The 20,986-nt window shown below is 42.7% G+C and overlaps 1 protein-coding gene across 4 annotated transcripts in view; it reads right to left on the bottom strand.

Moving 5' to 3' along the window:
* Nvl (nuclear VCP like) overlaps positions 1 to 14,552 on the bottom strand; it is a 54,005-nt gene extending 39,453 nt beyond the window's left edge. For all 4 annotated transcript variants that reach the window (XR_004946208.1, XR_004946209.1, XM_036202584.1 and 1 more), the window contains exons 1-9: positions 14,436 to 14,552; positions 13,134 to 13,207; positions 7,318 to 7,370; positions 7,133 to 7,229; positions 4,940 to 4,997; positions 3,644 to 3,910; positions 2,303 to 2,435; positions 2,032 to 2,108; positions 937 to 1,071 (exon numbers count right to left, since the gene is read on the bottom strand). Coding sequence is in view for 2 of the 4 variants with exons in the window: in XM_036202584.1 (XP_036058477.1) it covers positions 937 to 1,071; positions 2,032 to 2,108; positions 2,303 to 2,435; positions 3,644 to 3,910; positions 4,940 to 4,997; positions 7,133 to 7,229; positions 7,318 to 7,370; positions 13,134 to 13,207; positions 14,436 to 14,492 (951 nt within the window). In the remaining 2 variants the exon portion in view is untranslated. The remainder of the gene's footprint in view (positions 1 to 936; positions 1,072 to 2,031; positions 2,109 to 2,302; positions 2,436 to 3,643; positions 3,911 to 4,939; positions 4,998 to 7,132; positions 7,230 to 7,317; positions 7,371 to 13,133; positions 13,208 to 14,435) is intronic.
* Positions 14,553 to 20,986: the final 6,434 nt, after the last annotated feature.

Here is a 20,986-nt window from a genome sequence, read left to right as displayed (position 1 = left end):
GCTAGTTTTCAACTTGCAATCCTGCCTTAGTCCTACAAATACTGAAGTTTCAGGTGCACATTACCATGCCTAAGTGAGCTTTTGAAAGTACTTTAGAAGGGCATTTTAACAATGGAAATTTTAAGTTATTTAACTCCAAGAAAAAAAAATAATACTATTTTTTCATATTTTGCTGCTTTTAAGAACTACTAGGATAAGGGAAAGAGAAGTAAGGAAAATGTAAACTAAGTGTTTAGAAAGAGTTTTTGCAGTTATGCTATTTTACTTCCCACCAAATTTTTGTCAGACAAAATAACTGTATTCATTAAAAAAAACAAAAACAAAAACAAAAACAGCATAAATAGCATCATGAAAAAGGTAAATAAAAGAAAGTTGGGGCTGGGGAGGGCTCAGCCTGTAGGTGCTTACAGCATGAGAACCTGAGTCTAGAACTATACCACTGATGTAAAAGCCAGGCAGAGGGGCTCCACATCTGTAAACCTAGCACAGGCAGAGTGAAAAATGATGCCTGGAGTGTCCTGGCCAGCCAGTCCAGGCAACTCAAGTGTGATTCAGGTTCAGTGAGAAACCTAGTCTCAAACCAACAATGGCCAGGCAGTGGTGGCTCACACTTTTAATCCCAGCACTCGGGAGGCAGATGTAGGCAGATCTCTGTGAGTTTGAAGCCAGCCAGGTCCACAGAGTAAGTTCAAGGGCAGCTAGGGCTACACAGAGAAACCCTGTCTTGAAAAACAAAGCAAGCAAGCAAGCAAACAAACAAACAACAAAAAGACAATGAGGAAAATGATGTGGGAGGAAGACAGGGAGAAGAGGAGGAAGAGAAATTTCTTACTGATCAATTTGCTTCCTATAAAGATACCAGGTCTAACTGAAACTGACCAAAGAGAAAAATAAACAGCAACAAGAAAATCAAAATCCAGCAACAATTAGCCTTACCCCAGCAATTGCATGCGCAAGTAATGTCTTCCCACAGCCTGGCGGCCCATGCAGGAGAACTCCACGAGGGGGGACTACACCAAGGTGGTGGTATACCTCTGGGTGACGCATGTGGATGAGCATCTTGCATACTTCCTGTCAAGGAATAAGCATAAAAGATGTCTTCCTCAGCCCAGGACAAAAAGAGTCAAAGTAGAATGAAATGTCCTATTTTAGGGACACCAAAATATACAAGATAGAACACAGGCTTTAGGCTTCAACTTGAGTTTGAATTCCAGCTTTGGTATACTGTGTAAATAACTTCAATGATATCTCCATGCTTCTATTCCTAAGCTGTAAAAATATCTATCTCATAAAACACCAGGAAAAGTAACTAACTAACACAGTGACTGTCACAGAGGAGACACTAAAAACTGTAGCCATTCCCATCAGCACTGTCAGAACGGTGTTAACTTAGGAAGCATGCACTTTACCTACACTGGAGCTAAAAAAGTGAAAAGACAGGAAGCTTCACTTCTCTCTTCATCCTCAAGGGTCAGGTCTGCCATCTCACCTTCCCAGTGTCTTTTCTATACTCACTTCACACTAAAAACCACAGATGGAGGGCTGGAAAGATGGTCCAGTGGTTAAGAGCACTGGCTGCTCTTGTAGAGAACCTGACTGTGTTTCCTAGAACCTACATGGTGGCTCACAACTGTCTGTAACACCAGTTCCAGGGAATCTGGTACTCCCTTGTAGCCTGAGGACACCAGGCATGCAAGTGGTGCACAAACATACATGCAAGCCAGCAGAACACCTAGATACATAAAATCATCTTTTAATTTAAATTAAAAACAGGTAACCAAGTGGTGGTGGCGCACGCCTTTAATCCCAGCACTCGGGAGGCAGAGGCAGGAGGATCTCTGTGAAATCAAGGGCAGCCTGGGCTACAGAGTGAGTTCCAGGAAAGGCATCAAAGCTACACAGCTGTCTTGAAGAAAAAAAACAAAACAACAACAACAACAACAAAAAAAACCCCAAAGTAAAAAACAGGCTTAATTTGTGTAAATGTTTAACAATCTACCCATGCAATGCCATTTCTCAATTGCCACTAACTTTTAATGTTGCATCATTGCCTCCAACATCTTCAAACTTCACACTGGAAATCTGCAAGTCTATACTCCTTGCTTTAGCTGGTAAAAAACAAAAAAAGGTGAAAAGATTAGTGATTCCATACAAACATACAAGTAAAGCTCCACTAGATAGAAAAAAGTTCTTAACTAGGTATTTCGACACAAAAACAGTTCTCAAACAAAACAACTCAAAATAGTGAGCCCCTCTCTCAAAACAGACACACCAGTGCCATCTCCTGCTATCCACAGCTCACCTTTCTTTTGCAGAATAGCTTCTATTTCTCCATCTACTTCTTGAAGATCCTCTGTCTTTCTTTTGTTTCCTTTGCTCTTTGGCCTACCTTTCCTTTTCTTATCGCTTTCCAGAAGAGAAGAATCTTTTAAATTCTGGGGAGAAAATACAAATTTAAATAGGCTGTACTTCAAATTAAAAGCTGTAGCATTGCTAACTATTGCCAATCTCTTTGCTCAAGGATGCTTGCCGCCTTCTTTCAGAAACCTAAAAACCAGCACAGCTCAAATCTTAACCTTTGATAACTTCCTTTCCAGGCTCTACTAGTTGACCAGTTAAATTTAATCTCTTCCAAAAGACTTAATGCAGATAAACACAGGTTCTTACCAACTGTAAGAGCGCTCTCCATAGCTACAGCTTACAGCAAAGATATTTGGGGACAGGTCCACTAATAACGTAATAGGAAAACCTATTCCCCCAGCACTTTGGAAGTGAAAAATAGAAGCATCAGAAGTTAAGGACATTCTTAGATACTCAGAAATTTCAAGGATGGACTAGGCTACAAGAGACCCTATTTCAAAATCCAAAATCAAATAGAGCTCAGTCAGTAAGTCCTTATCATGAAATCATGAGCTTATCAATAGACTGATCCATTTATGAGTTCACAGCTGAACAGTTATTAGGAGGTGGAACCAAACTGGAGGAAAAGGGTCACTGGAGAGTGGTGGATGTCACTGACACAAATTCTGGAACCGTGGTCCCATCACTGCTTCCTGGTTCAGAGGTGAGTAGCTCTGCTCTACCACGCTCTTTCACCATGCTGTTACACCTCACCTCAGGCCTAGAAGCAATGCTAATTCAGCCAGATAGGTCCTCCTTGCAACTGTTTCTCAGCATTTCTCATTGCAATTGAAAGTCTGACAAAAATGGCAGTGACTCAGCAATGTGAAAAGATATCTATATGTGTAAAATAGAGTAGAGTAACAAGACACAGATTACACTTGGAAACCTATTCAATAACAGTTAGTGCAATAAAGATCCTGGACTAGGATAATAATGACAGAAGCAGTAAAAAGTGATGATGTTTTCTATATATTTCATAGTATTTGTGATTTTTTTTAAGAAACAAAAATATAAGTATTTGCTTGATTAATAGAAATGGGATAATTTAAGATATAAGAACTAGATAGCAAGAAGCCTGCTACGACCATACAATTTGTAAGTCTCTGTGTGTTTACTTGAGTCTGAGCGGCTGCAGGAGCCAGGTGGACACAGGAAAACTCCAGCTATACTACACTCAATGAAAAGAGTGCAATATACTCCAACATATGGAACTAAATTATCACTGTAAAAATACCTGTACCTCAGAATCTGGCTTTTTATAGTTGCTTTGGTCATCTGACAGGTCTGAAGGAAGACTTTCTTTCTTTCCACCTGGGGTTTTGTCAATAAACCATCCTCCCTCAGATTCTCTGGCAGGAGTCTTCAATGGCATGGAGCCTGTTTTAGAAGTCAGCAATGGCGTTGAAGTGGTGGCTTCTCTCTGTTCCAACTTCAGAGTGTTTGAAACAGAATCAGGGTTTCCTTTCCGATACAAAGATAGCAGGGAACTGTTCATGTGATTTGCTGACTGGCAAAAACATGATTTCAGACTAAAGTTACTCATGAAGTTAAAGCTTCAGTACCCAAACTAAAAAGCTTTGTGAAATTTAAACTTCTCCCACAACATTTACAGTCAGAACACACAGGTTATTAGTTAACTTACAAACATGCTTTCACTATCCAAAAGTACTATAATCACTCTAAGGTAACAGAGAACCAGGCCAATTCATTAATTGGTGATTAAATAAAATCAAGAGGTATGAAAATGGACTGGTAATCAGTGAATGATCAACTCAACACTGGACCAAACATAATGGAGTACTGTAATCACTTTGTTAATAAATTCAAAGCTTTATTTACCGAGAAGAGAAAAACTAAGAAGCAACTGGTAACGTGGTGCATTTTTGCTATATCTTTTTCTTCAGGCCTGTCCTCAGCAATGCTGCCTCCCTGGCAGAAAGTATGCCATTTATGTAGCCCTGGCTGGCCTGGACTCAGAGAACTGCCCATCTACGCCTCCCAAGTGCTGAGATTAAAGGTGACACAGACCTGGTGACTTCCTTTTTTATTATTACTTCCCTTAATATTCCAATTTGCCTTTAGTTTTGACTATTGTTTTCCCTCTTCCTCCTTTATATAACTAAATTATACAAGTACAGGAAAGATGATTAAACTATTGATGGTATGTATAGGGAGCATTCACTTATGTATTGATAATGATGGACAAGGTCCTTCATTCTATTTTTGACTTTTTTCTAAGAAAGGATCACAATGAGTAAGGAAAAAAAAATTGGGGCTGGAGTGATGGCTCAGCAGTTGAGAACACTGGCTGCTCTTGCAGAAGACCCAGGTTCAGTTCCCAGGTCCCACGTAGTAGTAGCTCCTAACTCCAGTTCCAGGGTATCCAATGCCCTCTTCTCTCAGGCACCAGACATGCATATGGTGCACATACATATATGCAGGTAAAACAGTCAAATACATAAAATAAAAATAAATGAATCTTTAAAAAAAAGAGAGAGAAAGAAATCAAAGAGGGCTCACTCAATGTTTGGCTTACCTGTGGATCTGGGTAATCTTCCACGTTTGAATCATCATCAGAATAGCTTTCAGTGTACCTAAGGATGTGAGAGAGAAAGAGAGAGAGAGAGAGAGAGAGAGAGAGAGAGAGAAAGTAAAAAAGTTTTACAGCCTTTTCTCTTACTATGCCAAATAAGTCAATATATTGAGGCAAAACATGATGAGTCCAAAGGCTGACTGGACGGTATCACACATCTTTAATCCCAGCACTTGGGAGGCAGAGGCAGGTGGATCTCTGTGAGTTCGAGGCCAGCCTGGTCTACACAGTGAGTTCCAGGATAGCTAAGGTTACACAGAGAACCCCTGTCTTGAAAAACAAAAAATAAAACCAAAAACAAACAAACAAACAAACAAAAACAACAGAAAAAAAAAGAGTCCAAGTGAGAGCCTTGGAGATGGCTCAGTGGTTAAGAACACTTGCTACGCTTACAGAAGGCCAAGTCTGGTTCCTAACTCCAGCTCACAAGGGACATGATACCCTCTTCTGGCCTCCACAGGGACCCACATACATATGGTATCCACTAACACAGGCACACTCACTTAAAAAAAAAAAAAAAATTAAAACAGAACAAAACAAACCTCAGGCCAGTGTACCACACAACCGCCATCTGAGGAGCTTCTCTGTATAGAAGATGAGGATCAGTACAGAGACCACAACTGGATCATGCACAGTGTGAGAGACTCTGGAGCACTCAGATTTAAATGGAATGTCTTCACCAAACCCCTCCCTCAAGGCTCAGGGATCTACGCAGAAGAGGAGGCAGAAAGGCTGCCAGAGCCATAGGTGGTGGATGACTTCAGGTAAACACAACAGGACTGATGCACGTATGAACTCACACAACACTATGACAACATGTGCAAGACCTGCACAGGTTCCAACTGGACAAAATCCCACCACTGAAAAGGGAAGTGGGCACAAGAAGTTAATTCTAACTGAAGCTACCAGGAAAGGGAGTGTCACTGACAGATTAACCACTCTCCAAGGAAAGCCCATGTTTGCGAGGAGTTATTGGCTAACACAAAATGAACTCCAAGGTTTCTTTTGTGTTAGCATTTTGTTCCTTACTAGTTTTTGTTTGTTTTGGTTTTCATTTTTTGCTTGAGAGGGAGAGAGAAGGAACACGAAGTTGAGTGGGTAGGAAGGTGGGGAGGATCTAGGAGAAACTGGGAGAGGAACACAATCAAAATACATTATATTAAAATGTTTTAATTAAAGAACAAAACAAATAAATAATAAAAATAAATCTTAAGAAAAAGAGTATTACGGTAAAAAAAAAAAAACCCTGGGATTTAAAAATCCATTTTAGTCGTGTATGCCTTTATTCCCAGCACTTGAGAAGCAGAGAGGAAGGCTGGTCTCTGTGAGTTGAGGCTAGCCTGATCTACCTAGAGAGTTCGAGGATAGCCAGGAGTAAACAGAGAGATCCCGTCTCGAAATTAAACTGAATTAAAAATAAAAATCCACTTAACCGGTTAAAACCCTGTGCTTTATGTCGCCGAGTATCAGCTTCCTTGTCTATCAAATGACAAGGAATGTGTCACTGTTTTGTTTTCATGTGTACAGGTGTTTCGCCTGCATGTATGTACACGAGCCATGTGTGTATCCCCTGGAACTGCAGTTACAGACAGCTGTGAGCAACCACGTGAGTGTGGGGATCACACCTGGTTCCTCTGGCAGAACTGAGCCATCAATCCAGCTACAAAAATGTTTTCATTTTTAACATGACCGCTCCAGCTGTAACACATTTAAACACTGAAATTAAATGCCATCTTTTAATATACCTGGAGTTACATTAAAGCAAAGAATAACGACAATGAGACAACTGTGTTGGGATACAAAACAGTAAACAAGTCCCATGCCACACGCCATAAAGTTCACAGCGAAACTCTGTAACCAGATGTGAGGAACACTCCCAAGGGATGGAAGAAGGCCCAAGACTGACGTCTTCACAGATGTTTGAAGGCTGAGTGTGATTTGTGAAAAAGAGGTGAGTACTCAAGTTACTGAAAAACCAGTCAAAACCTCTTTTGGAGTAGAGGACAATCAATACGGCTGAGGAGAGAGCGTAAGGTAGAAAGATGCTCAGGGGAGACTGCACCGCTGCCCGAAAAGAGCCGCTGGAGGCCTCCAGGTGTGCCTGTGGGACGTGGGGACGCGCTTCGCAGTACTCACCCATCGTCTTCGTCTCTTCTGGCTCGTTTTGCCAGGTGTTCATCCTCTAACTCCTTAAGATTCTTCAGTTCTTTCTCACTGCTAATTACGTTAAATACTGAAACAAGTACACGATAAAATGTCATGAGTTAAAACTAGTCTTTCCATAAATGTTGATAATTCTGCTCCAACAGTGAAAGACTCACCTTTTTCTACCTGAATCCTAAAAGCGTTTCTTTTTCTTCGGCCATAATCTACACTGGGAAAAAAGAAATTTTTTTAGCACACAGTTTTCACAAATATTTTCTACTAAACTTGCAATGTTATACTGGTAAACTGTCATGTGCCACTTAGGGAACAAAGTGGGGCCCCTTGTCTCAAACTCAAGACAGGGTTGAAACCCTGGTTAGCCTGGAATTTGCTAAGAGATCCACCTGCTTCCTGAGTACTGGGATTAAATGATTCTCTGCCAGTCCAGTTACACTGACTTTTTTGTTTTTTTTCAAATATCCCTTATCTGATGTGGATATCACTCTGTATAAATAAAATGCTGATTGGCCAGTAGCCAGGCAGGAAGTATAGGCGGGACAAGCAGAGAAGAGAATTGTGGTAGGTAGAAGGCTGGGGGGGGGGGGCAGACACCACCAGCCGCCGCCATGGCAAGAAGGATGTAAGGTAATGGTAAGCCACGAGTCACGTGGCAAAGTATAGATTTATAGAAATGGGTTAATTTAAGATAGAAAAAGTAGATAACAAGAAGCCTGCCATACAGTTTGTAAACAATGTAAGTTTCTGTGTGCTTTCTTGGTTGGGTCTGAGCGACTATGGGACTGGGAGTAAGAGAGATTTGTCCTGACTGGGCCAGGCAGGAAAACTCTAACTACACTTATCTAACATTTCCTCATTATTATTCAAACATTTATAAGACTGTATGCTAAAGATAGTGCACAGAAGTTTGATGAACAGTGTCTGTGATTTCCAGTTACATTCTTTTGTTTTTCTGGAGATAAGGTGTTGTTATGCAGTCCTGGCTCTGTCCTAGAACTCACAGAGATCCACCTGCCTAAGAGCTGCGACACCATGCCTTTAACCAATATAAATTGTTCATGTTGTAATCCCAGAACTCAGAAGGCAGAGGAAAATGGAGCTAGGTGAGTTTAAGGACAGCCTGGTCTACATAGTAAGTTACAGGCCAGTCACAGCTACACAGTGAGACTGTCTCCAAGAAAAACAACAACAAATAAATAAATAATTTTTTTAAAAGAAGGTACTTGGAGGTGGTTAGATGGCAGAAAAAGATGCATGTTGCCAAACCTGACTGCACATTTGATCCCTAGGACCCACATGGTGAAAGGAGAATCCACTCCTGCAAAGCTGTCTCAGCTACACAGGCACACATAGCACATGTACTCCCTCTCTCTTTAATAAGGTGCATGGGCTAGGGAGATGGCTCAGTGGATAAAGTGCTTGTGTCCAAGTGTGAGGAACTGAGTCAGAATCTCCAAGACTCACACATAAAGGTAGGTACAGGGAGACAAAGTAGAGACAGAATTTCCAGAAACTGGCAGGCCAGCTAGCTTGGAGTATAAAAATAAGAGACCTTAGGGCTGGACAGATGGCTCAGCAGTTAATAGCACTGTCTGCTCTCCCACAGGACCAGAGTTCAATTCCCAGCACCCACACGGCGGCTAACAACTGCAATTCCAGTGTAAGGGGATCTGATACCACACATCTGGTGCCTGACATCACTCACATATGTGGTACAAAGTCACACACTCAAGAACACACAAGTATACACACATACACATAAGATAAATATACATAAAAGACAAAAACAAGGCCAGGTGTGGTGGTGCACGCCTTTAACCTCAGCACTCAGGAGGCAGAGGCAGGCAGATCTATCTACAAAGAGTTCTAGGACAGACAGGGAGGAAGACATGGGATGAGACATGACAAGATTTGGGGGTGGGGGGGGGTGTTGGTGACATAAGACAAACGAACAAAAAATAAGAGCCCTTGCCTCAAGCAAGGCAGAAGGCAAGGGATGGCGCCTGGACCGCCAAGATGTGTGTGCACACCAGAAGTGTTCACACGCAGGAAAATAAAACAACAAAAACCAGGTACTCAGTTCATTTAAATGGAGACCATGAAGTGTGAGACGTTTATTAAGCAAGCCTATTAAAATGGAAGAAAATGGAACACAACATTCAAGACAACAATAAAGGTAAGAGTAATCTACACCTAGCAAGAACCACCTATGTGAGGATCAACATTCAGTCACTAAAGCTTAGCTCTTTCAAAAGGGTAAGTTTATACAGCCAAGGCTGGCCTCTACTTGCTATGAACTTGAACTTCTGCCTTCACCTCCTGGGTGCTGGGACTACAGGCATTCACTATCAGCCTCGTTATTAAAGCTGTGTTGTGGTGGACAGGACCCAGGGCTTTGTTCATCCTGCACAATCACTCCCCCCACCCCCCACTGAACTACATTACCAGCCCAAGATTAATTCTTTTCTAAATGGTGCTCAGTCAAGACAGCTACACATCATTAAAAGATAAAGCCAGGTCTGACAGAACACACCTGCAATCCCTACACTCTGGAGGTCGAAGCAGGAGGACTGTGAGTTTGAAGACAGTCTGTAATACATCAAAACAAGACTTTGTCTTATAAATAAAAGATAAATTAGAAAATGACTAACTAAAAAAACACAGGCACAACTATAATAAAGTGAGAAGGCTTAGCAGGCAGAGCTCTCTGCCATATAAGCCTAACCACCTGGATATGATCTCTGGAACCCAAGAAAGGTGGAAGGAGACAACTTCACAAAGTTGTCCTCTGATCTCCACATGCATGATATGACACGGCACCTGTTCATGAGCACACGTGCATGTATACATACAGAGAGAACACACTGATAGATTTTTCGAGACGGGATTTCTCTGTGCAACTCTGGTTGTCCTGGAACTCACTCTGAAGGTCCACCTGCCTCTGCCTCCTGAGTGCTGGGATTAAAGGTGTGCCTCCACTGCCCAGCCCCACTGGTAGTGTTTTAATTAAAACTAAGGTGTTTTTGCTGGAAAGCACAGGACTCCATCCTTGGACCCACAATTACTAACTGAGAACAGGATAACAGCTGCCATCTCTGCCCACCCTTTCACCTGCACCAGGCTCCTGTATCAGGACAGTATCACTCAGGAGTGTCTACCTCATCTTTTCATCCCCACAAGGCTGAACATACAAAATGTTGCTCTAAATCTGTAATCATCTTTGATTCCAGGCATGGCAAAACCTGGCAGCACAAACCACACCCCAAATAAGAATAATCACTTCCCGCCGGGCAGTGGTGGCCCACATCTTTAATCCCAGCACTCAGGAGGCAGAGCCAGGTGATCTCTGTGAATTCAAGGCCAGCCTGGTCTGCAGAGTGAGATCCAGGACAGGTACCAAAACCACACAGAGAAACCATGCTCCAGAAAAGAAAAGAAAAAAAAGAATTACTTATGATGGTCCAGACTACACCCTGAAGAGTAATCATTTTATAGGAACCAGATAAATTCCCGCAAAGGATGACAGTGCTAATTTCAGACCCTCGTGGAATAAGAACTGGGATAATGATCCACTAGTGACACCTTGATCAGAATTGTTTAATTACTTGTATCTTCTGCTCTACTGTTCTGATTCCCCCTGTTTCAACTTGAAGCTCCATTCAGTATCCTGAAGACAAACAGGTCACTGGAACCTTTTACCTGTTCCTCTTCCCAGTGTACTAATTAAATCTCCTTTCTTTACTTCTCTCATTCCATCTTTACCTGATGGACTAGGAGAGCCCAGCCTGCTGGGGCCAGGCTTTTACCCTAAAACTCCAATTACACAACTATAAAAGTAAGATTTAAACAATGACAAATCTAACCTAATTTTTAAAAGACCTAAGACTATATAGAGCATAAAAAATATAGCATTGGGCTGGAGAGATGGCTCAGAGGTTAAGAGCACTGGCTGTTCTTCCAGATCCTGAGTTCAATTCCCAGCAACCACATGATTGGCTCACAACCACCTGTAGTGAAATCTGGTGCCCTCTTCCGGCCTGCAGGGATGCAGGCAGAACACTGTATGCATAATAAATAAATAAAATAAAAAAACAAACAAACTGTGGAATTCATTAAGGGAGTACAATAAAACAAGAAACATTTCTTATAAAAAAAATAGCAATTGGGGACTGAGAAATGGCTCCACAGTTAAGGGCACATGCTGTTCTTGCAGAGGACCCAGATTTGGTCTCCAGCACCCTCATGGCAGCTCACTGCAGCCTGTACTTCCCTTTTTAGGGTATCTGATGCTCCCTCTGCACCCACAAATGTACACTGTGCATATACATACATACAGGCAAACACTCATATACATAAAAAGTAAACAAATCTTAAAAGGGTGGAACTGGAGATGTGGCTCGGACCCAAGTTCTGTTCCAAGCAGCCACTCAGTGCCAGTCTTAATTACACAGCAAATTTGAGGCCATTCTGGGCTATATGAAAGCCTATCAACAAAACAAAGCAAAGCCAGTGCACGGGCTTCCTCAACAAACCTTCTCACCAGAGTTAATCTTGCCCACTATTAACAGCACTTTACTTTTAAAGCAGCAATAATTCAGCTGTTAAGAAGCCTGTAAGACACATTGAAAACATGAAGCTTATACTGGAAAGCAGTCGAGGGTTAGGGATATAGGGTAGCCAGAATGCTTGCCTAGTGAGTTCAACTTCAAGCAACAAATAAAATCAGATAAGGTAGTACATATCTGTAAGTCCAACACCTGAGCTGCAGGCAAGACCATTCAAAGTCACCCTGGGCTACAAGTTTGGAGGCCAACTTGGGCTGCATGAGACATGTTCTTAACAGCAACATGAAAGCCAGAGGCAGAGACAGGCAGATCACTATAAGGTCTACAAAGTGAGTCCCAGGCCAGCTAGGGCAATACATTAAGACTGTCTCAAATAAAACAAAACAGAAAAGAAGTACCACCAAACTAAAATAAGGGCATTAATAGCTATAAAAAAGGGAGGTGGTCAGGTCAGGTTAAATAAGCATGTTCTCTAAAGACATCCCTTCAGTGACTGTGGTTACCAGAGATTTGAAGAGTGGTTTTTAATGATGGTGGTAGTGGCATTCCTACTATGAACATGTGAGGGGCATTTTATATGATCACAAAAACTGAAGAGCATTAAGAGATTCAGTGAGTGAGGATACAACAATTCCATCTAAAAAAAATCTACTACTCCTTCAAGACTCTCAATTGTTCAGCCATTCCCTTCGTGATTATGAAAACCCTGAGTTTAGTTACCTAAGCTGGGACCTATCTGCTGTATATGTAAACCCATGTTGAAGTGTTTTAGAGGAATTGAACTTTTTAGGAATACAATTAGCTTACAAATTGAGAATTTCCACTTTTTTTTTTTTTTTTTTTTTTGGTTTTTCGAGACAGGGTTTCTCTGTGTAGCTTTGCGTCTTTCCTGGAACTTGCATTGTAGACCAGGCTGGCCTCGAACTCACAGAGATCCGCCTGCCTCTGTCTCCTAAGTGCTGAGATTAAAAGCGTGTGCCACCACCGCCTGGGTGTTTTTTATTCAGCCTGAATCTTCCTTCCTCAGCTTTTCAGGTGGTAGGATTATGGACATGGCCACCAGGCCTGACTCACAGTCCTTGACAGAGCCTGAAAGCTGAGGAAGAACATGTTTGATAGTTTTAATTTTTTGATGAAACAAAAATGGAAGAAATAAAGCAATATCTCTATCTCCTGGCCAATCGAAGAGATAACAAAAGAAAAAAGGAGCCATTTCCTCTGGTGAAAGGAATTAACACTGAATATAGTCGATAATTATAGATGTTTGTATAACTGATTTGGGATTCAAGTTTATGAGTCGGTAAGATAATACCAGCAGCCATTGATAGCAAGTGAAAAATTAAGCAAGATGGAATATTTAAAATGGAAAGGAGGTTTAAAAAAAAAAAAAAAAAAAAGCAAGGATTTACCTGTACATTCTTTGCAAGTCAGAAGCTAAGATTCCGGTGTCTACATATTTGCCACATCTATTACTGGCGAGGTACTAAAAGAGAAAACATGACATATATTAACTTAAGAGATTTCAATCAGCAAATTAAGAGGTTGAGTTATTCCAACACATACTTTCATGTAAATACTTCAGGAATAAAGTGTACCATAAGATACAAAAGTATATCACAAACACAATTTTTTTAAAAATTGCCACAATCTGTAATTGGATTGGATTTTCTTTTCTTCTTCTTCTCTCTCTCTTTTTTTTTTCCCCAAGACAAGGTTTCTCTGTGCAGCCCTGTCTGTCCTGAAACTCAATCTGTAGACTAAGCTAGCCTCAAACTCAGAACTCAGAGATCTACCTGCCTCTGCCTCCTGCGTGCTGAGATTAAAGGCGTCTGCCATCACCTACCAGCTTGGAAGATTTAATTAACATACTTAGCCACTACAATATCATTAAGGTAGTGAGGGCTTACTATATACCCTATGTTCAGAAATGCACACGAATACAGCAGCAAATGTTTAACACCTGTCACTCACAAAACTATCTGCTGAAGGCTGGGGCTGGAGACAGTTAAGGTGAGCAGCGGTAACAACCAGAAGTTGGATATAAAGAATTCAAGATAGTCGAGTGGTGGCGGTGCAGAGGCAGGTAGATCTCTGAGTTCGAGGCCAGCCTGGACTACAGAGCAAGTTCCAGGACAGCCAGGGCTGCGTAGAGAAACCCTGTTTCGAGGTGGGGGTAAAAAAAAAAAAAAAAAAAAGGAAAAGGAAAAGAAATACAAATGCCTTTCGGGGAGTGGTGACAGAGCCTTTAACCTGGTACTGGAGAAGCAGAGGCAGGAGGACATCTGGAGTTCAAGGTTAGCCTGGTCTATCTATCTACATAGCGAATTCCAGGCCAGGCAGGGCTACAGAGGACGACGCTGTCTCAATAAAACCGAACAAAATCTCCCGCTCCCTTTAACTCGTGCATCACTGAAGGCATCCACCATACAGGGCTCCCTAGTTAAGAAAATAAGGAAACATCGACAAAGCACCCGGGCTCCTTCTTTTTACTGCTCCCCTAAGGTAACCGCAAGCTCTGGGATTAACGTTTGAATTCTGGGCAACGAGGGCACTGGAAGAAAGCCCGTGTCCTGATTTAAGAAGAGGTCAGAATCCTGCCCTCGCTAGGGAGGCAGGCCGGTGTCGGCCTCCACCAAGGAAACACCCACAAGACCATGCCGGAACCCAGCCGCGCGAAGATGGAGACGCAGGGTCCTGAGATACACACACACCTGAATGACCCGCTGCTTCAGCCTCCCGTCTACGAACACCGCAGGCCTGGGCTTCATGCTGCCGGTGCCAGCCGTGGGGACTTGGCATTACCAGGAAAGCCTGCCGCAGCCGCCTTTCCCCGCCGGACCGGAAACACAGAGCACGCGTAGTCCCGCGGCACCGGAAGTGCCCCCCTCTCAGGCTCTTCCGCACGAAAGCTCCAAGAGCTGGGAGGACCGCACTGCTAGGAGGAAGGAGAAGACCTGGAAGTGCGCGCGAGTTTCTAATCCGGTTCTTTTTCAGGATTGTCCAACGGGGCCTAAGCGACTAGGCCGGTTTTGAAGACATTCAACTTTATTGGTTCCCAAATGAGCAAACGGACAAGAACTCCAACCTCTGCGGCTGCGCAGACTCTCACAAGCAAGTAGTAAACTTGGTGTTAAACCGGGAGGCTGAGGCGAGGAAGATTGGTGGGAGTTCAAAGGCAGCAGGGTCAAGTAGTGAGATGATGTCTCAAAAGAACAAAGTTTGGGTTTGTCAGGCTGGGAACCGCCACGTGTTCGTGTGTATGTGTGTGTGTGTGTGTGTGTGTGTTGCTTTGAGACTGGGAACCGCCACATGTTTGTGTGTGTGTGTGTGTGTGTGTGTGTGTATGTATGTGTGTGTTGCTTTGAGACCGGGAACCGCTACATGTTTGTGTGTGTGTATGTGTGTGTGTGTGTGTGTGTGTGTGTGTGTATGTGTGTGTTGCTTTGAGACTGGGAACCGCCACGTTTGTGTGTGTGTGTGTGTGTGTGTGTGTGTGTATGTGTGTGTTGCTTTGAGACTGGGAACCGCCACATGTTTGTGTGTGTGTGTGTGTGTGTGTATGTGTATGTGTGTGTTGCTTTGAGACTGGGAACCGCCACATGTTTGTGTGTGTGTGTGTGTGTGTGTGTGTGTGTGTGTGTGTTGCTTTGAGACCGGGTCTCACTGTAAAACCAGGACAGTGTGGAACTCAGTCTGCAGCCTGAGGAGTTTTCCTCTTAGAGACGGCTTTCCAAGATTCGTGACTTTGTTGCAGAAAAGAATTTCAGGAAGAACCAATAAGAATCAGAACTGGAGTTTATTAGAAGGTACTTTTATCAGTTTTAAGCACAGTGGTTAATAGAGAGATAGTCAGGGGAAGAACTAGATAAAACTCGTGTGAGTATGGGTTTTCTTGGCCTTTTCAGGGGAGACTTGTGCATAAGATTTTTGCAGTGGGTGTGTGTAGGAGCCTCCGAGTTGTTATTGATGCTTGTTTTTAAGGTAAATTGTTTGAAGAGTAGTTTACAATAAGGTTTAAGTGCTTGTTAAGAAGAGAGTTGGATTTATGAGGGAGAAGTGTTGAGAATACAGAATGGGATGTCACTTACTTTTCTGTTGTAAAACACACAACACCTTATAGAAAGATTGGTTTGGGGCTCACAGTTCCAGAGGGATAACTGTCCATGATGGCGGAGCAGGGGCTAGCAGGCAGGCAGCTGCTGGGGCAACAGCTGGTAGCACACATCTCTAGCCATAAACAGAAAGCCTTGAACTAACTCAAATTGGTAGAAGTCTTTTGAAACTTCAAAGCCTACCCCCAGCAAGGCCACATCTAGTCCTCCCAAACAACCACTAACTAGAGACAAGTATTCAACTGCCCAAGACTGTGAGGAACGTCTGTTCAAACCACCACAGTACCATGCCCAGCAGACTTCATGTTTCATTTCTGGGTACCAAGCCCAGAAACCTCACACATAGTAGGCAATCACTTCACCAACTGAGCTACCTCAAGTGAACTATATCCCTAGCTCCGAATTTCATTCTTCTTAATACCAGAATAATATTCGTTGTGTGTGTGTATGTGTGTGTATATATATATATATACACACACACACACAATGAAATATTCTGGTATTAAAAAGAATGAAATTTGAACCTATATATGTATAAAATATTTTAATATTTAACTTACTATTTTAATCCATTCATGTATTGGTGGGTGTCAGTGTCTAGGCTGGCTCCATAACTTGACTATAGGGAATCGTGTTGTAATAAAATGTGGGTGTGTAAGTATCTCTTTTATGTACCGACGGCAGTCATTCATTTGGGTATATACCTAGGAGTGGGTCAACTAGATCACGTGATAGTTCTTTTTTAGGGATCTTCCTGCTGTCTTCCGTAGTATCTGTAGCAGTTTATAGTCCCATAAATAGTACATAAGGGTTCCTTTCCTGAATCCTTGATAGCATTTCTTGTTAATTCTTTGTAATGGCCTTTCTGACTGGAGTGAGCTGGGATCTCAGAAGTTATTCACATTTCCCCTGTGTCACTGCTTTCACTAGCAGGCATATAATTTTACACTGCCACTAACATGTATAAGAATTCCAGTTATTCAGGGGGAACACCTTAGCTCGTTTAGTAATCCCAGCATTCAGGAGGCTGAGGCAACAGGATTGCTGCAAGATTGAGGCTAGCCTATGCCACTTCATGAGTTCCAGGTCATTCTTGGCTATACTGTGAGACCCTGCCTCAACAACAACAATGAATAACATGTATTTCATCTCTCTCTCTCTCTCTCTCTCTCTCTCTCTCTCTTTTTTCTTTTTAATTCCGAGACAGGAGTTCTCTGTGTAGCTTTGGGCCTTTCCTGGATCTTGCTCTATAGACCAGGCTGGCCTCGAACTCACAGAGATCCACCTGATTCTGCCTCCCAAGTGCTGGGATTAAAGGTGTGTGCCACCACCGCCTGGCTCATAGCTTTATCAACATGCATTTTCTGTTCTTTTGATAGTAGCCATTCCAATAGATGTAACGCTTCTTTGTAGATTTGATTTACATTTCCCTAGTGGTTAGTAATATTGAAAGTCTTCATGTGTTTATTGGCCATTTGTATAACTTTGGGGAAATATCCATAAGTTCTTTCTTCATTGACATTTCTTTTTTTCTTTCTTTTTTTTTTTTTCTTCCCTATTTTTGTTGTTGTTTGTTTGTTTGAGACAGGGTTTCTCTATATAACAGCCCTAGCTGTCCTAGAACTTGCTCTGTAGACCAGGCTGGCCTCAAACTCACCGAGATCCGCCTGCTTCTGCCTCCCAAGTGCTGGGACTGAAGGCGTGTGCCACCACACGAGACTTCCTTTGTCGTTTCTTAATTCAGTTTGCTGGGTAATTGCAGTGTTGCGTTTTAGGAATTTCCATATGTTTTGATATTGATCTCTGATGAGATATTGGATCCAAAAATATTTTCTCTAATTCCAGGGGCTGCCTTTTGCTTTGGTGAAGTGCCTTTGGTGTTGTTTTTTGAGACAGGCTCTCTCTCCTATGTAGCTCTGGTTGTCCTTGAACTCACAGAGATCCACATACCTCTGCCTCCTGAGTGCTGGGATTAAAAGCGTGCCCTACCACACACGAATCCTTTCTTTTCCTTCCTTTTCTGTCTTTTTCTTTTTCTCTTGTTGTTTTGAAACAACATCTTGCTGCCTGGGCCTGTTACCTCTCAGTAATCTTCCTTGCCTCAGCTTCCTGAATATTGGGATTATACGCATGTGTCACTGTGTCTGGCTTGGCAATACACACACACACACACACACACACACGCACGCGCACGCACACACGCGCACGCACGCACACACGCGCGCGCGCACACACACACACGCACGCACGCACACACACACGCGCACACACACACGCACACACGCGCACACACGCGCACACACGCGCACACACACACATTTCATGGATGTGTGTGAGAGTGTGGACACTCAGGCACTCTGGTACGCACGCGGAGGGCAGAGGATAACTAGCAGGACGAGGCTCTCTCACCATTGAGTTCCGGGACCACGTGGGGGTTCCTGTGGTAAAATGAGAGCTGTGGAAAACAAACACAACTAAGAAAACAGAAAGAAGAGAACACCAGGAGAAGGAAGAGTCTGTCTACCTTTTGTTAGTAGCCTGGGCTGTCTCAGAAGGAAGGGGCAGAGGGAGCTTTTGTCTAAATTCATTGTTGAGATTACTTTGATGCAGTTTCTGGTTTTTGGTTTTTGGTTTTTTAATTAATTTATTTATTTGTTATGCGTTCCTCCTGTGCACCAGATCTCATCACAGATGGTTGTGAGCCTCTGGAAGAGCAGCCAGTGCTCTTAACCTCTGAGCGGTCCGTCTCGTCCTCCTTGTTTCCTTTTTGGTTGAAAACTGCACATTTGATACAGTGTAGCAATTCCTTCACCTGTCTCATTGTTGCTGCTTGTCATTAGTTTAGTTACTCTCTGATCCAATTTCTGAAGCCGCCTGTGGTCTGACTGACTCAGTAAAGACCCAGCTGCTGCTTTTCTTTTTCTGCTTCTTCCTTCCTTCCTTCCTTCCTTCCTTCCTTCCTTCCTTCCTTCCTTCCTTCCTTCCTTCCTCTCTCTCCTCCTTTCCCCTCCTTTTTCCTCCTTTCCTTCCCTCCCTCCGTCCCTCCCTCCCTTCCTTCCTTCCTTCCTTCCTTCCTTTCTCTCTCTTCTCTTTCCTCCTTTCCCCTCCTTTTTCCTCCTTTCTTTCCCTCCCTCCCTCCCTCCCTCCCTTCCTTCCTTCTTTCCTTCCTTCCTTCCTTCCTTCCTTCCTCTTTCTCTCTCTCCCTCCCTCCCTCCCTCTCTTTCTTTCTTTCTCTCTTTTTTTGAGGCAAGGCTGGCTGGATTAGAATTCACAGAAATCCACCTGCCTCTAATCTCGAGTGCCAGATTAAAGGCCTTTGGGAAATGGTAATTTAATAATTGTGGTTGATTATAGTGTGAGCTTTTACATTTTCTCAGGATTAGAAAAGCATGTAAAGAATATAGGACAGGCCCAGTGTGATGACAAACGTAACCCCAGAACTCAGGAGGCAGAGGCAGGCCCTGAGTTCCAGGTCAGCCAGGACTATGCAGTTGAGACCCTGTTTCAAACAAAGAATACAGGATCTTCAGGCTTTTCTGTTCCATCTTGGGGAATGTATATGAGATGAGGCTTATGTGGGTTGTTTTTAAGTTTTAAAAAAGATTTTATTTTACTTGTTACTTGTGTAAGCGTGTGTGTGTGTGTGTGCGCGTGTGCGTGTGTGTGTGTGTGTGTGTGTGTGTGTGTGTGTGCAGGTGCTTATGGAGGCCAGCAGAGTGTGTGTTAGATACTCTGGAACTGGAATTACAGGCAGTTGTGAGCCTCCTAACGTGAGTACTGGAACCCAAACTGTGGATCTCTGCAGGAACAACGAGTGGTCTTTGCCACTGGAATATCTCTGCAACCAGCCAGTTTTAATATTAAGTACATTTATTTATTTGTGTGTGTGCACGCACTCTGCACACATGTCGTCCATGGCACACATGCAGGGGTGTTGGTTCTCTCCTTTCACCATGTGGCTTCTGAGGATTGAACTCTGATGAGTTGAAGCTTGTAGGAAAGTACTTTTACCCAGTGGGTCATCTTGCCAGCTCAGGCAGGTCTTATTTTGTTTGTTTTTATTTTTATTTTGCCTGCTGTAATCAGACTTTCCTTGGCCCTGCAGCTAACAAATGATAACACAGAGACTTATTATTCATTATCAAGACTTGGCCTGAGCTTAAGCTTTTTCCCAACTAGCTCTTATAATTTTTTTTTTTTTTTTTTTTTTTGGTTTTTCGAGACAGGGTTTCTCTGTGTAGCTTTACCCCTTTCCTGGAACTCACTTGGTAGCCCAGGCTGGCCTCAAACTCACAGAGATCCGCCTGCCTCTGCTTCCCAAGTGCTGGGAAGCTCTTATAAATTAAGTTAACCTTTTTTTATTAATCTACATTTTAATGTGTGGCTCAGTTACCATATATCTGACTTGTTCTGCCTCTTGCTGGCGTCTCTTTCACTAACCTAGATTCATCCTGAGTTCCTTTCTTTCCCCAGAAGTCCCACCTATTCTCTCCCACCTAGCTATTGGCCTTTCAGCTCTTTATTAAACCAATGAGAAGGCACCTTGGCAAAGACACATCTTCACGGTGTACACAAATATCCCGCAACATTATAGTTAACAGTTTTCTTTAGTTATGATAGGAAGTAAATTAGGTACAAAAATTTGGATTCATCAAGAGAGGATGGATAATAGAGTATTTTCTCTGAATTTTCCAAATACAAATGGACTGGACATTGTGAATATAATTCTTACCTGATAATTGTTCTTATTGTGTACAGTTTTACTATGTTAGAATTAAAACCTTTCCTTTTTAATTAGACAAAAAGAAGGAAATGTTGCAGAATATTTGTTCGCACTGTGAAGATGTGTCCTGATTGGTTTAATAAAGAGCTGAAAGGCCAATAGCCAGGTGTGAGAGAATAGGCAGGACTTCTGGGGACAGAGAAGTCTGCATTAGAACCAGGTGCTGTAAAATGGATGGATGTTTCCATGTCCCGACTGCCCAGTCCCAAGTAACTGACTCAGAGGCTGAATATGAACTTGAAATGCTTGGCCAGTAGCTCAGGCTTGTTACTAGCTAACTCTTACACTTAAATTAGCCCACATTCCCTATTTACACTCTGGCATGTGGTGGTACCTTTATTAGCATGGCATGTTCTTTTCCTGCTCC

Source organism: Onychomys torridus, chromosome 11, assembly GCF_903995425.1.
Source record: "Onychomys torridus chromosome 11, mOncTor1.1, whole genome shotgun sequence".
Lineage (NCBI taxonomy): Eukaryota > Metazoa > Chordata > Mammalia > Rodentia > Cricetidae > Onychomys > Onychomys torridus.
This window is presented reverse-complemented; position numbering and strand designations above follow the sequence as displayed.